At 44.3% G+C, this 18,294-nt stretch overlaps 1 protein-coding gene across 7 annotated transcripts in view; it reads left to right on the top strand.

Annotated features, from left to right (window-relative positions):
* LOC135056411 (serine/threonine-protein phosphatase 2B catalytic subunit beta isoform) overlaps positions 1 to 18,294 on the top strand; it is a 150,500-nt gene that overhangs the window by 101,324 nt on the left and 30,882 nt on the right. For 4 of the 7 annotated variants that reach the window (XM_063961513.1, XM_063961517.1, XM_063961514.1 and 1 more), the window contains exons 6-10: positions 6,642 to 6,781; positions 6,866 to 6,943; positions 7,050 to 7,144; positions 13,597 to 13,722; positions 14,546 to 14,623. In XM_063961513.1, coding sequence (XP_063817583.1) covers positions 6,642 to 6,781; positions 6,866 to 6,943; positions 7,050 to 7,144; positions 13,597 to 13,722; positions 14,546 to 14,623 — 517 coding nt within the window. Of the gene's footprint in view, positions 1 to 6,641; positions 6,782 to 6,865; positions 6,944 to 7,049; positions 7,145 to 13,596; positions 13,723 to 14,545; positions 14,624 to 16,508; positions 16,536 to 18,294 lie in introns of all 7 variants that reach the window. The other 3 variants (XM_063961516.1, XM_063961511.1, XM_063961515.1) reach the window with 1 other exon arrangement.

Raw genomic sequence — 18,294 nt, forward strand, 5'->3', positions numbered from 1 at the left:
CCATAACAGTGGATGTTTCTGTACTCGTGGAACCTTTGTCAAGACAGCAGCAGACATAGGGCATATACCAACAAGCCACAGTGTTCATTGTTTTTATGGGTTATTGGACAACACGTAAGGTACAAGTAGAAAAAAGTAATGACAAATCCACCATGATACGACCCATATCTGGTGTCCTTCATTATTTTACACACTCTATACCAGTCTTCAAGAACTGCTTAAACGACATACGTGGTCTTCTAACAAAATGGATAGTGTATGTGTAGAGAATTTAGACTGTACGCTCCAGTGAGGCTGCGACTAATGTGAATGGCTGCATAGATCTCTGCAGGAAACAGTGGCGCTATTCTAATAGTTCTTGTCATACCTCATTAATAGATTTTTCTGGATATCTTAATATTAAGATTTTATAAGATGGTAACTACTATTTAGCATAAAACCAAAGTTTGGACAGATAATCAAAATAAGAACTTCAAATTAAATAATAAAAGATAATAATAATAAGATAATAAAATAATCAGATCTTCGCTGTAGCCGACTTTACGAGAGCAGCTTATTGCAATAGTGACTTGTGGGTCTATTGGCTTTTCTGTTCACTCAAACAGTAATTTTATCCCTTTCATATGATATTCAGTTTTTTTTTCTTTTTCCTTTTGATATGATGTTAGGGTAATGGATTACAAATAGCAACATTGTATAATATTCTGGGTATCTGAGTTTTCTCTATCGTCCTAGTGGATGCTGGGGTTCCTGAAAGGACCATGGGGAATAGCGGCTCCGCAGGAGACAGGGCACAAAAGTAAAGCTTTCCGATCAGGTGGTGTGCACTGGCTCCTCCCCCTATGACCCTCCTCCAAGCCAGTTAGATTTTTGTGCCCGGCCGAGAAGGGTGCAATCTAGGTGGCTCTCCTAAAGAGCTGCTTAGAAAAGTTTAGCTTAGGTTTTTTATTTTACAGTGAGTCCTGCTGGCAACAGGATCACTGCAACGAGGGACTTAGGGGAGAAGAAGTGAACTCACCTGCGTGCAGGATGGATTGGCTTCTTGGCTACTGGACATCAGCTCCAGAGGGACGATCACAGGTACAGCCTGGATGGTCACCGGAGCCTTGCCGCCGGCCCCCTTGCAGATGCTGAAGTAAGAAGAGGTCCAGAATCGGCGGCAGAAGACTCCTCAGTCTTCTAAAGGTAGCGCACAGCACTGCAGCTGTGCGCCATTTTCCTCTCAGCACACTTCACACGGCAGTCACTGAGGGTGCAGGGCGCTGGGAGGGGGGCGCCCTGGGAGGCAAATGAATACCTATTTTGGCTAAAAATACCTCACATATAGCCTCCGGAGGCTATATGGAGATATTTAACCCCTGCCAGAATCCGTTAAGAGCGGGAGACGAGGCCGCCGAAAAAGGGGCGGGGCCTATCTCCTCAGCACACAGCGCCATTTTCCCTCACAGAAAGGCTGGAGGGAAGGCTCCCAGGCTCTCCCCTGCACTGCACTACAGAAACAGGGTTAAAACAGAGAGGGGGGGCACTAATTTGGCGTTAGAAATATATATAAAAAAGATGCTATAAGGGAAAACACTTATATAAGGTTGTCCCTATATAATTATAGCGTTTTTGGTGTGTGCTGGCAAACTCTCCCTCTGTCTCTCCAAAGGGCTAGTGGGTCCTGTCCTCTATCAGAGCATTCCCTGTGTGTGTGCTGTGTGTCGGTACGTGTGTGTCGACATGTATGAGGACGATGTTGGTGAGGAGGCGGAGCAATTGCCTGTAATGGTGATGTCACTCTCTAGGGAGTCGACACCGGAATGGATGGCTTATTTAGGGAATTACGTGATAATGTCAACACGCTGCAAGGTCGGTTGACGACATGAGACGGCCGACAAACAATTAGTACCGGTCCAGACGTCTCAAAAACACCGTCAGGGGTTTTAAAACGCCCGTTTACTTTAGTCGGTCGACACAGACACAGACAGGGACACTGAATCCAGTGTCGACGGTGAATAAACAAACGTATTCCTTATTAGGGCCACACGTTAAAGGCAATGAAGGAGGTGTTACATATTTCTGATACTACAAGTACCACAAAAGAGGGTATTATGTGGGATGTGAAAAAACTACCGTAGTTTTTCCTGAATCAGATAAATTAAATAAAGTGTGTGATGATGCGTGGGTTCCCCCCGATAGAAAATTATGGGCGGTATACCCTTTCCCGCCAGAAGTTAGGGCGCGTTGGGAAACACCCCTTAGGGTGGATAAGGCGCTCACACGCTTATCAAAACAAGTGGCGGTACCGTCTATAGATAGGGCCGTCCTCAAGGACCAGCTGACAGGAGGCTGGAAAATATCATAAAAAGTATATACACACATACTGGTGTTATACTGCGACCAGCGATCGCCTCAGCCTGGATGTGCAGAGCTGGGGTGGCTTGGTCGGATTCCCTGACTAAAAATATTGATACCCTTGACAGGGACAGTATTTTATTGACTATAGAGCATTTAAAGGATGCATTTCTATATATGCGAGATGCACAGAGGGATATTTGCACTCTGGCATCAAGAGTAAATGCGATGTCCATATCTGCCAGAAGATGTTATGGACACGACAGTGGTCAGGTGATGCAGATTCCAAACGGCACAAAGGTGTATTGCCGTATAAAGGAAGAGGAGTTATTTGGGGTCGGTCCATCGGACCTGGTGGCCACGGCAACTGCTGGAAAATCCGCCGTTTTTACCCTAAGTCACATCTCTGCAGAAAAAGACACCGTCTTTTCAGCCTCAGTCCTTTCGTCCCTATAAGATCATATCTGCCCAGGGATAGAGGAAAGGGAAGAAGACTGCAGCAGGCAGCCCATTCCCAGGAACAGAAGCGTTCCACCGCTTCTGACAAGTTCTCAGCATGGCGCTGAGACCGTACAGGACCCCTGGATCCTACAAGTAGTATCCCAGGGGTACAGATTGGAATGTCGAGACGTTTCCCCTTCGCAGGCTCCTGAAGTCTGCTTTACCAAGGTCTCCCTCCGACAAGGAGGCAGTATGGGAAAAAATTCACAAGCTGTATTCCCAGCAGGTGATAATTAAATTACCCCTCCTACTACAAGAAAAGGGGTATTATTCCACACTATATTGTGGTACTGAAGCCAGAAGGCTAGGTGAGACTTATTCTAAAAAAAATTTTGAACACTTACAAAGGTTCAAATCAAGATGGAGTCACTCAGAGCAGTGATAACGAACCAGGAAGAAGGGGACTATATAGTGTCCCGGGACATCAGGGATGCTTACCTCTATGTCCCAAATTTGCCCTTCTCACTAAGGGTACCTCAGGTTCGTGGTGCAGAACTGTCACTATCAGTTTCAGACGCTGCCGTTTGGATTGTCCACGGCACCCCGGGTCTTTACCAAGGTAATGGCCGAAATGATGATTCTTCTTCGAAGAAAAGGCGTCTTAATTATCCCTTACTTGGACGATCTCCTGATAAGGGCATAGTCCAGGGAACAGTTGGAGGTCGGAGTAGCACTATCTCGGATACTGCTACAACAGCACGGGTGGATTCTAAATATTCCAAAATCGCAGCTGATCCCGACGACACGTCTGCTGTGCCTAGGGATGATTCTGGACACAGTCCAGAAAAAGGTGTTTCTCCCGGAAGAGAAAGCCAGGGAGTTATCCGAGCTAGTCAGGAACCTCCTAAAAACAGTGCATCATTGCACAAGGGTCCTGGTAAAAATGGTGGCTTCCTACGAAGCAATTCCATTCGGCAGATTTCACGCAAGAACTTTTCAGTGGGATCTGCTGGACAAATGGTCCGGATCGCATCTTCAGATGCATCAGCGGATAACCCTATATCCAAGGGTGTCTCTCCTGTGGTGGTTATAGAGTGCTCATCTTCTAGAGGGCCGCAGATTCGGCATTCAGGATTGGATGCTGGTGACCACGGAGCCCAGCCCGAGAGGCTGGGGAGCAGTCACACAAGGAAAAAAATTTCCAGGGAGTGTGATCAAGTCTGGAGACTTTTCTCCACATAAATATACTGGAGCTAAGGGTAAATTTATAATGCTCTAAGCTTAGCAAGACCTCTGCTTCAAGGTCAGCCGGTATTGATCCAGTGGGAAAAACATCACGGCAGTCGCCCACGTAAACAGACAGGGCGACACAAGAAGCAGGAGGGCAATGGCAAAAACTGCAAGGACTTTTCGCTGGGCGGAAAATCATGTGATAGCACTGTCAGCAGTGTTTCATCCCGGGAATGGAAACTGGGAAGCAGACTTCCTCAGCAGGCACGACCTCCACCCGGGAGAGTGGAAACTTCATCGGGAAGTTTTTTTCCACATGATTGTAAACCGTTGGGAAATACCAAAGGTGGACATGATGGCGTCCCGTCTGAACAAAAAACGGGACAGGTATTGCGCCAGGTCAAGAGACCCTCAGGCAATAGCTGTGGACGTTCTGGTAACACCGTGGGTGTACCAGTCGGTGTATGTGTTCCCTCCTCTGCTTCTCATACCTAAGGTGCTGAGAATTATAAGACGTAGAGGAGTAAGAACTATACTCATGGCTCCGGATTGGCCAAGAAGGACTTGGTACCCGGAACTTCAAGAGATGCTTACAGAGGTCTTATGGCCTCTGCCGCTAAGAAGGGACTTGCTTCAGCAAGTACCATGTCTGTTCCAAGACTTACCGCAGCTGCGTTTGTCGGCATGGCGGTGGAACGCCGGATCCTAAGGGAAAAAGGCATTCCGGAAGAGGTCATTCCTACCCTGGTCAAAGCCAGAAAGGAGGTGACCGCACAACATTATCACCACATGTGGCGAAAATATGTTGCGTGGTGTGAGGCCAGGAAGGCCCCACAAAGAAATTTCAACTCGGTCGTTTCCTGCATTTCCTGCAAACAGGAGTGTCTATGGGCCTCAAATTGGGGTCCATTAAGGTTAAAATTTCGGCCCTGTCGATTTTCTTCCAGAAAGAATTGGCTTCAGTTCCTGAAGTCCAGAAGTTTGTCAAGGGAGTATTGCATATACAACCCCCTTTTGTGCCTCCAGTGGCACTGTGGGATCTCAACGTAGTTCTGGGATTCCTCAAATCACATTGGTTTAAAACCAGTCAAATCTGTGGATTTGAAGCATCTCACATGAAAAGTGACCATGCTCTTGGCCCTGGCCTGGACCAGGCGAGTGTCAAATTGGTGGTTTTTTCTCAAAAAAGCCCATATCTGTTTGTCCATTCGGACAGGGCAGAGCTGCGGACTCGTCCCCAGTTCTCTCCCTAAGGTGGTGTCAGTGTTTCACCTGAACCAGCTTATTGTGGTGCCTTGCACCTACTAGGGAGTTGGAGGACTCCAAGTTGCTAGATGTTGTCAGGGCCCTGAAAATATGTTCCAGGACGGCTGGAGTCAGGAAAACTGACTTGCTGTTATCCTGTATGCACCCAACAAACTGGGTGCTCTTGCTTCTAAGCAGACTATTGCTAGTTGGATGTGTAATACAATTCAGCTTGCACATTCTGTGGCAGGCCTGCCACAGCCAAAATATGTAAATGCCCATTCCACAAGGAAGGTGGGCTCATCTTGGGCGGCTGCCCGAGGGGTCTCGGCTTTACAACTTTGCCGAGCAGCTACTTGGTCAGGGGCAAACACGTTTGCTAAATTCTACAAATTTGATACCCTGGCTAAGGAGGACCTGGAGTTCTCTCATTCGGTGCTGCAGAGTCATCCGCACTCTCCCGCCCGTTTGGGAGCTTTGGTATAATCCCCATGGTCCTTTCAGGAACCCCAGCATCCACTAGGACGATAGAGAAAATAAGAATTTACTTACCGATAATTCTATTTCTCGGAGTCCGTAGTGGATGCTGGGCGCCCATCCCAAGTGCGGATTATCTGCAATACTTGTACATAGTTACAAAAATCGGGTTATTATTGTTGTGAGCCATCTTTTCAGAGGCTCCGCTGTTATCATACTGTTAACTGGGTTTAGATCACAAGTTGTACGGTGTGATTGGTGTGGCTGGTATGAGTCTTACCCGGGATTCAAAATTCCTCCCTTATTGTGTACGCTCGTCCGGGCACAGTACCTAACTGGCTTGGAGGAGGGTCATAGGGGGAGGAGCCAGTGCACACCACCTGATCGGAAAGCTTTACTTTTGTGCCCTGTCTCCTGCGGAGCCGCTATTCCCCATGGTCCTTTCAGGAACCCCAGCATCCACTACGGACTCCGAGAAATAGAATTATCGGTAAGTAAATTCTTATTTTATTTTACAGTGGTAATAATGAGATTTTGTTATGATTATTGATGAGGCTATTCACTTTAAAAGGGAACTCCATTCGCCGAAACCTCTCTACACCTCCGTTCCAGGAGAAACTTACCCCTGCTGGGAATAGTGTTCCCATGATGCTTCAGGCAGGTCTCATAGCTTTGTGGTTGAAAGTAATTTCTGGTTGCAGGCTGTCAAGTAGAAGTTTCCATTTAAATACAGGGCTTTGTGTCTTGGTGTATAATAGACTGCAGGCACTAGTGTGTGGTGTTCATTTACTGAACAATACACCTCTTTCTGAGGAAAGCTTGTAGTATGATGAAAGCCTGTTTTGTAAAGTGTTTTATTTTCTGCAGTTCTAATGCGGCTTTAATAAACTTGAGGTTTCTCCTGTTTGTAGTTAGACAGGTTCAAAGAACCTCCAGCATTTGGTCCAATGTGTGACTTGTTATGGTCTGACCCTTCAGAAGATTTTGGTAACGAGAAGTCACAAGAACATTTCAGTCATAATACTGTCAGAGGGTGCTCTTACTTCTATAGGTATGTGGCTCACATAACCTAAGCATAAGGATTACATCACTGTACTATAGCATGACTGATGTATTTCATTCTTTCCTTCTTAAGTTACCCAGCTGTTTGTGAGTTTTTGATGACTAACAACCTGCTGTCAATCATCAGAGCACACGAAGCACAAGATGCAGGGTAAGGCCATGTGCAGATGAACCATTTGGCTCTTGCATTGATATCCACATCATCTTTTCAGGTTTAATCTCATTTGTGTATATATATATTTTTTTTATTATTGCAGTTATCGAATGTACAGAAAAAGTCAAACAACAGGGTTTCCTTCTTTAATAACAATATTTTCAGCACCTAACTATTTAGATGTCTACAATAATAAAGGTATGTTTTCTTCTCTATATAGTTTCCAGGTGTAAAATATTTTATTGTGCTAAATAAAAACTAGTGAGAAAATTAATGAGTTTATCCACCTATCAGTGCCCAGCAGGCTTGCTGTGGGTGTCCACCTATCAGTGCCCAGCAGGCTTACTGTGGCCGCCCACTTATCAGTGCCCAGCAGGCTTGCTGTGGCCGTCCACCTATCAGTGCCCAGCAGGCAAAATGTGACCGTCCACCTATCAGTGCCCAGCAGGCAAAATGTGACCGTCCACCTATCAGTGCCCAGCAGGATTACCATGTCCGTCCACCTATCAGTGCCCAGCAAGATTATTGTGTTTGTCCACCTATCAGTGCCCAGCAGGATTACCATGTCCGTCCACCTATCAGTGCCCAGGAAGATTATTGTGGTTGTCCACCTATCAGTGCCCAGCAGGTTTACCATGGCCGTCCACCTGTCAGTGCCCAGCAGGCTTGATGTGGCCATCCACCTGTCATTGGCCAGCAGGCTTAATGTGGCAGTCTAGCGCTATGCAGTTTGCAGATGACGTTTGAATGGGAGGAATGAAAGTGATGTCTTTGGATTTACGTGGTTATTATGATGGCTAGGCGTGGCCCTACCAAATCACTGCCTTTAATCCACAAAATGTACCTGTTACCTATTCCTTACTCTAATAGCGCCTTTCTGATCAGATAGAAATATATTCTTTACACTAAAATGCTTTTCTCTAACGTCCTAGTGGATGCTGGGGACTCCGTCAGGACCATGGGGAATAGCGGCTCCGCAGGAGACAGGGCACAAAAGCAAGCTTTTAGGATCACATGGTGTGTACTGGCTCCTCCCCCTATGACCCTCCTCCAAGCCTCAGTTAGGTTTTTGTGCCCGTCCGAGTAGGGTGCAATCTAGGTGGCTCTCTTAAAGAGTTACTTAGAAAAAGTTTTTAGGTTCTTTATTTTCAGTGAGTCCTGCTGGCAACAGGCTCACTGCATCGAGGGACTTAGGGGAGAGATTTTCAACTCACCTGCGTGCAGGATGGATTGGATTCTTAGGCTACTGGACACCATTAGCTCCAGAGGGAGTCGGAACACAGGGCTCGCCCTGGGATTCGTCCCGGAGCCGCGCCGCCGACCCCCCTTGCAGATGCTGAAGATGAAGAGGTCCGGAACCAGGCGGCAGAAGACTTTCAGTCTTCATCAGGTAGCGCACAGCACTGCAGCTGTGCGCCATTGTTGTCAGCACACTTCTCACAGCAGTCACGGAGGGTGCAGGGCGCTGGGGGGGGGCGCCCTGGGCAGCAATGTATAATACCTGTATGGCGAAAAATACATCACATATAGCCCTTGAGGCTATATGGATGTATTTAACCCCTGCCAGATATCAAAAACTCCGGAGAAGAAGCCCGCCGAAAAGGGGGCGGGGCCTATTCTCCTCAGCACACAGCGCCATTTTCCCTCACAGAAATGCTGGTGGGAAGGCTCCCAGGCTCTCCCCTGCACTGCACTACAGAAACAGGGTTAAAACAGAGAGGGGGGGCACTGATTTGGCGATATGTACATATATTAAAATGCTATAAGGGAGGAACACTTATATAAAGGTTGTCCCTGGATAATTATAGCGTTTTGGTGTGTGCTGGCAAACTCTCCCTCTGTCTCCCCAAAGGGCTAGTGGGTCCTGTCCTCTATCAGAGCATTCCCTATGTGTGTGCTGTATGTCGGTACGTGTGTGTCGACATGTATGAGGTAAATGTTGGTGAGGAGGCGGAGCAAATTGCCTGTAATGGTGATGTCACTCTCTAGGGAGTCGACACCGGAATGGATGGCTTATTTATGGAATTACGTGATAATGTCAACACGCTGTAAGCCGGTTGACGACATGAGAGGGCCGGCGAACAAATTAGTATCTGTCCAGGCGTCTCAAACACCGTCAGGGGCTGTAAAATGCCCATTTACCTCAGTCGGTCGACACAGACAAGGCCACTGATTTCAGTGTCGACGGTGAAGAAACAAACGTATTTTCCTTTAGGGCCACACGTTAAGGGCAATGAAGGAGGTGTTACATATTTCTGATACTCCAAGTACCACAAAAAAGGGTATTATGTGTGAGGTGAAAAAACTACCTGTAGTTTTTCCTGAATCAGATAAATTATATGAAGTGTGTGATGATGCGTGGGTTTCCCCCGATAGAAAATTATTGGCGGTATACCTTTTCCCGCCAGAAGTTAAGGCGCGTTGGGAAACACCCCTCAGGGTGGATAAGGCGCTCACACGCTTATCAGAACAAGTGGCGGTACCATCTACAGATAGGACCGTACTTAAGGAGCCAGCTAATAGGAGGCTGAAAAATATCCTAAAATGTATACACACACATGCTGGTGTTATACTGTGACCAGCGATCGCCTCAGCCTGGATGTGCAGACCTGAGGTGGCTTGGTCGGATTCCCTGACTAAAAATATTGATACCCTTGACAGGGACAGTATTTTATTGACTATAGAGCATTTAAAGGATGCATTTCTATATATGCGAGATGCGCAGAGGGATATTGCACTCTGGCATCAAGAGTAAATGCGATGTCCATATCTGCAAGAAGATGTTTATGGACACGACAGTGGTCAGGTGATGCAGATTCCAAACGGCACAAAGATGTATTGCCGTATAAAGGGGAGGAGTTATTTGGGGTCGGTCCATGGGACCTGGTGGCCACGGCAACTGCTGGAAAATCCACCGTTATTTACCCTAAGTCACATCTCTGCAGAAAAAGACACCGTCTTTTCAGCCTCAGTCTTTTCGTCCCTATAAGAGTCATATCTGCCCAGGGATAGAGAAAAGGGAAGAAGACTGCAGCAGGCAGCCCATTCCCAGGAATAGAAGCCCTTCGCCGCTTCTACTAAGTTCTCAGCATGACGCTGGGACCGTACAGGACCCCTGGATCCTACAAGTAGTATCCAAGGGGTACAGATTGGAATGTCGAGGCGTTTCCCCCCTCGCAGGTTCCTGTAGTCTGCTGTACCAATGTCTCCCTCCGACAGGGAGGCAGTATTGAAAATAATTCACAAGCTGTATTCCCAGCAGGTGATAATAAAAATACCCCTCCTACAACAAGGAAAGGGGTATTGTTCCACACTATATGGTGGTACTGAAGCCAGAAGGCTAGGTGAGACCGATTCTAAATCAAAAAATTTTTTTGAACACTTACAAAGGTTCAAATTCAGATGGAGTCACTCAGAGCAGTGATAGCAAACAAGGGGACTATATAGTGTCCCGGGACATCAGGGATGCTTACCTCCATGTCCCAAAAATTTGCTTTTCTCACCAAGGGTACCTCAGGTTCGTGGTACAGAACTGTCACTATCAGTTTCAGACGATGCCGTTGGATTGTCCAAGGCACCCCGGGTCCTTACCAAGGTAATGACCGAAATGAGGATTCGTCGTCAAAGAGAATGGACGACCTCCTGATAAGAACAAGGTCCAGAGAACAGTTGGAGGTCGGAGTAGCACTATCTCAAGTAGTTCTACGACAGCACGGGTGGATTCTAAATATTCCATAACCGCAGTTGTTCCGACGACACGTCTGCTGGTCCTAGGGATGATTCTGGACACAGTCCAGGAAAAGGTGTTTCTCCCAGAGGAGAAAGCCAGGGAGTTATCCGAGCTAATCGGGATCCTCCTAAAACCAGGAAAAGTGTCAGTGCATCATTGCACAAGAGTCCTGGTAAAAATGGTGGCTTATTACGAAGCGCTTCCATTCGGCAGATTTCACACAAGAACTCTTCAGTGGGATCTGCTGGACAAATGGTCCGGATCGCATCTTCAGATGCATCAGCGGATAACCCTATATCCAAGGACAAGGGTGTCTCTCCTGTGGTGATTACAGAGTGCTCATCTTCTAGAGGGCCGCAGATTCGGCATTCAGGATTGGATGCTGGTAACCACGGAGGCCAGCCTGAGAGGCTGGGGAGCAGTCACACAGGGAAAAAATTTCCAGGGAGTGTGATCAAGTCTGGAGAATTCTCTCCACATAAATATACTGGAGCTAAGAGCAAATTTATAATGCTCTAAGTTTAGCAAGGCCTCTGCTTCAAGGTCAGCCGGTATTGATCCAGTGGGATAACATCACGGCAGTCGCCCACGTAAACAGAAAGGGCGGCACAAGAAGCAGGAGGGCAGTGGTCAAAACTGCAAGGATTTTTCGCTAGGCGGAAAATCATGTGTTAGCACTGTCAGCAGTGTTCATTCCGGGAGTGGATGACTGGGAAGCAGACTTCCTCAGCAGGCACGACCTCCACCCGGGAGAGTGGGAACTTCATCGGGAAGTTTTCCGCATGATTGTGAACCGTTGGGAAAGACCAAAGGTGGACATGATGGCGTCCCGCCCGAACAAAAAACGTGACAGGTATTGCGCCAGGTCACGAGACCTTCAGGCGATAGCTGTGGACGTCCTGGTAACACCGTGGGTGTAACAGTCGGTGTATGTGTTCCCTCCTCTGTTTCTCATAACCAAGGTATTGAGAATTATAAGACGTAGAGGAGTAAGAACTATACTCGTGGCTCCGGATTGGCCAAGAGGGACTTGGTACCCGGAACTTCAAGAGATGCTCACAGAGGACTAATGGCCTCGGGAGCTAAGATGGGATTTGCTTTCAGCAAGAACCATGTCTGTTCCAAGAGGAACCGTGGCATCTGCCTCTAAGAAAGGACCTGCTCCAGCAGGGACCTTGTCTGTTCCAAGACTTACCGCGACTGCGTTTGACGGCATGGCGGTTGAACGCCGGATCCTAAGGGAAAAGGCATTCCGGAAGAAGTCATACCTACCCTGGTCAAAGCCAGGAAGGAGGTGACCGTACAACGTTATCACCACATGTGGTGAAAATATATTGCGTGGGTGAGGCCAGGAAGGCCCCACGAAAAAATTTCGACTAGGTCGATTTCTGCACTTCCTGAAAACAGGAGTGTCTATGAGCCTCAAATTGGGGTCCATTAAGGTTCAAGTTTCGGCCCTGTAGATTTTCTTCCAGAAAAAATTGGCTTCAATTCCTGAAGTCCAGACGTTTGTCAAGGGAGTATTGCATATACAGCCCCTTGTGTGCCTCCAGTGGCACCGTGGGATCTCAACGTAGTGTTGGGATTCCTAAAATCATATTGGTTTGAACCGCTCAAATCTGTGAATTTGAAGTATCTCACATGGAAAGTGACCATGTTGTGGCCCTGGCCTCGGCCAGACGATTGTCAGAATTGGGGGCTTTGTCTTAAAAAAGCCCATATTTGTTTTTCCAGTCGGACAAGGCAGAACTGCGGACTCGTCCCCAGTTTCTTCCTAAGGTGGTGTCAGCGTTTCACCTGAAACAACATATTGTGGTGCCTGCGGCTACTAGGGACTTGGAGGACTCCAAGTTGCTAGACGTTGTCGGGGCCCTAAAAATATATAGATATATATATATATATATATATATATATATATATATATATATATATATATATATATATATATATATATATATATATATATATATATATTTCCAGGACGGCTGGAGTCAGAAATTCTGACTTGCTGTTTATATTGTATGCACCCAAAAAGCTGGGTGCTCCTGCTTCTAAGCAGACTATTGCTTGTTGGATTTGTAGTACAATTCAGCTTGCACATTCTGTGGCAGGCCTGCCACAGCCAAAATCTGTAAGTACCCATTCCACAAGGAAGGTGGGCTCATCTTGGGCGGATGCCCGAGGGGGTCTCGGCTTTAAAATTTTGCCGAGCAGTTACGTGGTCAGGGGGGAACACGTTTGTAAAATTCTACAAATTTGATACCCTGGCTGAGGAGGACCTGGAGTTCTCTCATTCGGTGCTGCAGAGTCATCCGCACTCTCCCGCCCGTTTGGGAGCTTTGGTATAATCCCCATGGTCCTGACGGAGTCCCCAGCATCCACTAGGACGTTAGAGAAAATAAGATTTTACTTACCGATAAATCTATTTCTCGTAGTCCGTAGTGGATGCTGGGCGCCCATCCCAAGTGCGGATTGTCTGCATTACTTGTACATAGTTATTGTTACAAAAATCGGGTTATTATTGTTGTGAGCCATCTTTTTTAGAGGCTACTTCATTGTTATCATACTGTTAACTGGGTTCAGATCACAAGTTGTACGGTGTGATTGGTGTGGCTGGTATGAGTCTTACCCGGGATTCAAGATCCTTCCTTATTGTGTACGCTCGTCCGGGCACAGTACCTAACTGAGGCTTGGAGGAGGGTCATAGGGGGAGGAGCCAGTACACACCATGTGATCCTAAAAGCTTGCTTTTGTGCCCTGTCTCCTGCGGAGCCGCTATTCCCCATGGTCCTGACGGAGTCCCCAGCATCCACTACGGACTACGAGAAATAGATTTATCGGTAAGTAAAATCTTATTTTTATGATTGATTTTTTTTTAGGAGGTTTCTACACTTAATGATTTCCACACTCCAATTTACAGCTGCTGTATTAAAGTATGAAAATAATGTGATGAATATCCGGCAGTTCAACTGCTCACCACACCCGTACTGGCTGCCCAATTTCATGGATGTTTTCACTTGGTCATTACCATTTGTTGGTGAAAAAGGTATTGTGTTGTCTACTGCAGTCTTTAACCTATTATTACATGGATAGTCTTTGCTACATCTATGGTTGTTGTCAAAGTGAGTACACCGTAAGGTAGTAATGCTTAGAACAAAAAATAGAAGTTGCTAATATCATTCGGTTTTAACAGGAGCCCCATGGTATAGATCAGAGGTTCTCAAACTCGGTCCTCGGGGGCCCACACAGTGCATGTTTTGCAGGTCTCCTCACAGAATCGCAAGTGAAATAATTTGCTCCACCTGTGGACCTTTTAAAATGTGTCAGTGAGTAATTAATACACCTGTGCACCTGCTGGGTTACCTGCAAAACATGCACTGTGTGTGCCCCCGAGGACCGATTTTGAGAACCTCTGGTATAGATGATAGATTATAAATAATTTATCAGACTAAATGATTGTGTACGTAATGATAAAATAAATTAAAAAGCCGCAAAGCTCACTTCGACCTTTCAGCATCACCTTTAGCTGCAGTTTCTGGGCAGCTAGTGTATGTAACTGGGCTCTTCAGAGGTAGTTTTATTATAACATCCTATTAACCTTTTCAGGAATAAACTTTTCCTTCTTTATTGTTTACTGTATTTGTTTATAGAATCATGTTATATCCATAGTGTTTAACTACTTTTGTTAGATTAACAGCTGTTATGTAACAATCTGTGCTTCTATTTACTGTTGTGAACAGAATTTATAAGAGAGGTCCGTAAGAAATGAAGGCAAGTTCCATGTAAAATATAAATGAATGATTCTGTTCACAGTCTTAGGTCATGCTGTGTGGTCTGCTGTAACATGTCCTTTGTTCTGTTGAACACAGTTACAGAGATGCTGGTGAACGTTCTCAGCATTTGCTCAGATGATGAGTTAATGACTGAGGGAGAAGACCAGTTTGACGGTAGGATCATTTTAATATTCCTTTTTTTTTGTACAACTAATTTACCTGCATTGTACGGTATATCCTGGGCTTTCCTGTAACCTCCAGGATTTAAGTGGGGGGAGGGGGTTGTCTGGAGCGCAGTCACCATCAACATAGCCGTTAGGTTCTTGAAGTTGAAAATCTCAGTGTACTAAAACTTTTATACATGTCTTTGCTATGGACTTTTCTATAAGGCTGCCTAAAAAAACTCCTATGTTCAGCACATAAACACGTCTATTGATGTCTTTCATGCAGTGAACAAGGCTACATCCAATTAAATTAAAAATGTCCTGCAGAGAGATGTTTTAGTCCTTTTTCAGTTATCCATCAAAAGAGAATGCGCTTTTGCCATTTATAGTAAATATAGTAAATAACTGGTACTTAATCAAGTGCATAGTTTTTTGTGTTTGTTTCAGGATAGATTTAGGGGAATCCCTCCGTAATTTTACAAAAGACACACATTGACCTAGTAGAGCCTACCTAATGATATTGTAATTAAAGCTCTCAAACATGGTTACATATAAACCTTAGTACTGTCACACTCCCCTGACTTAAGCAAAGACATTTTACTGTCACACTCCCCTGAGTTATGCAAAGAAATTTTGTCAATGCCGCCGTAATTTAGGGAACTGTTATTTTTCTTTTTGATCATATTAATCAGTGAATATTTTCATTGCACTTGATTACTTTGCAGAGTATTTATCTTCCTAAAACAAACCACCAATGTTAGGTAATTTTCTTACGTGCAGTTGCACAATGATGAGAAATTATGATCTGGTACTCCTTTTTTTTTTTTCCTTTTAACTACTGTAGCTGACTTAACATTTTTGTTCAAACTTCGGATCACAGTATAAATATTCTACAATAGTGATTTTAGTACTTAGTTAACTCAGAGATGTTTCACAAAGCCATTAAATTATTTCACAATCTATAACTGCCTAACTGCCAAAATTGAGTATTTTTTACAATTTATATGAAATTTGGATTATTTTTTACTTAATTTACAGATATGCTCTACGAAACACACCATCTTACATGGTGAAGTACAGTTGTCTATGTAACATTTTGCAGTGTAAGCCAAAACGCACTAGCGTAACATGCTGCAGTGCAGTATTCTGATTTATTGTATTTTCCTGTACTTCCAGACTTACTGAGCTGTGTCATTATCACTGTTGTGCTGTTACTTACATTTGCCATGTTGCCAGTAGTCTTGCATTGTTAGAATTTGTACACCATTTGATCACTGCGCAAACCTCAACAGCTGCAACCTTGTCATGTCCATTGTTCTGTTCACTTTCTCAAGCATGCAGTCCTTAGAAAGATGTAATTTTCCATCTACTTTTCCATATTGCAGTTGCATACAAGTGGCGCAGGCTGTTAAAGATATGCGATAGAGAAAACATGGTTTTTGCTTTCTATAAAAAGTTATCCCGTGATCCGAAAAATATTGTGCTGTTGATGGCATGATTCTTAACCTTAAATTTTCTGCCTTCTTTACTGTACTTTCTTAAATATTCGCTGTTCTTCTTAACCCCACTGCAAAAAACAGCAACATAACAGCATGCTGTTGGCCCTGTGGCAGCAAAGGGGTCAACGCTTTGCTGTACTCGTGGCTTGCACGAGACTCCACACTATTTAGTTCTACACTGACTATATTTATTACCACCACTTTCAGAGAGTCCTAGAGTTGCAACTTTCCCAATTTTACCCTTCTTACTTTTGCCAGTCCACCCTCATTCTTGCTGCTGCCAAGTAAAAAATATATATATTTTTTTTTTCTTCTTCTTTTTTTTTTTTTTTCTTTGACTCACTCACCTATTTCTCCATCGTTCACTTCCTTTTTTTCTGGACTCTCCATCTGAAGAACGACTCATATATGGCAATAGAAAAGGTACAGACCAGACAGAGCACTATTGTTTTGAAATATGACTTCCCAGTTTTTTTTTGGATTTGCTACACGACACATTTAAATGATGTCACATGTAATCTATCCGTGTAGCATTTTTCTTGCTCCTGTTTTTTCTCCCCCCCCCCTCCACCTTTTTTTATTAGTATTTTTTTATTTTCTCGCTCACATTCCTGAGAGCATTTGGATATCATTTGCGTTTTGCACTGCTCAGAAGTCATATTCCTAGACATCTGTCTTTCTGTGCATGGCATTTTCTCATGTTTTCCTTCCATTCTTTTCATTTGTAAATTTTCATCATCTTTGTATCTAACATTCCGTATCGTTGGCCCTGCATGACTAAGGGGACATTTCCATGTGTGTGTTTCCTGCTTCATGATTTTCTTTTCTTTTCACATTTCTGCATGTGAAGTGTTTCAAGATAATATAATTTTTAGATTGATGTTTATAAGAGTCTGGGGAAGGGGATTGTACAGTAAGCGTTGCCACCCTGTTGCATTTACTTTTTATATTTGTTTTTTGTTTTTAAACCTCAAGTCAAATGCAATGCTGTTTTTGTTTTAGGTACAGTTTTTTGGTTTGTGTTCCTTCCATTATGTTAAACACTTTGGGGTCAATTCAATTACCCATGAGTCAGTGCGGCTATATGCAACACTTATGCACTTGCTGTACCTCTGGGCTTGCAGAGTTTTAATCTACAAGTGTGGGACGAGAGTGGGCGGGTTGTGATGCATTTCCACCTCATTATACAGCATCTTGCCACCCTTGCAGGTAATTGAATTGACTTGTTTGGGTGCAATTCAAATCCAAGCGATGTGTGACTAGTAAAGTAACATTGCTCATTGTACTGTGCTCCCCTATGGGGATGCAAGGTAATTGCGGTGTTTCAGCCAACATAGCTTGGAATTGATTTGTCCCCTTTAGCCACAGGGGGAAATGTTTGACACACATTTGAATGTGAGTGCATGTTAGCAGGATTTATCTTTGGTTAAGAACAGCTATTCCTGATTATCTGAAGCCAAGGTTTGGTTTAGTGCTTATGTAGAATTGCAATTGTTTTACCCCATGTATCAAATTTCTTGTTTCAAAAATCTATGTAACAATTTCATTTAATTATGTATTTAGCAAAAACTTGGTTTCTGTTCTCAAAGTAAAACGGGTCTACTCTTTCGGCCAGATTTAGTTAGGCTAAGGTTCCGCTCTAATACTTTGTGGGATATTAAGGCAAAGAGACTCTTGCAAGGTTTTTCTATTGTAATCAGGGCTGTGGAGTTTGTACACCAAACTGTTTACTGCTCCTCATTTATATTAGTCATACGTGGCAAATGTATACTAATTAGTAATAACAACTTTAGTAAAAAGGTAGCGCAAGGGATTTTCATGTTTTATTCAGATTCCTGGACAAGAAAACTTCACTGAATTTCGGTAAAAGAAAATATGCAGCAACATATATAATACATAAAACATTTTTTATTTTTTTATTTTTTTTAACAGAAACAAAAGCTGTTTCATAAAACTAATGATAATATAAAATGTAAGGAAGAATGCACCACTACAAACATTCTACTTACAGTATCAGAGGTCACTCTCTGAACATTAGACAGTTCTTAGCAGCTACTGTCCCTAATGTAAAAAGGCAAAATAATCAGTGAAACAAATGAATAGAAAATCATTCTATCATTCCATATAGATAGATAGATGGTTGCACCTTCCGATACAACGCGGAAAGCATTAGCTAATGTCC

Source organism: Pseudophryne corroboree, chromosome 3 (genome assembly GCF_028390025.1).
Source record: "Pseudophryne corroboree isolate aPseCor3 chromosome 3, aPseCor3.hap2, whole genome shotgun sequence".
NCBI lineage: Eukaryota > Metazoa > Chordata > Amphibia > Anura > Myobatrachidae > Pseudophryne > Pseudophryne corroboree.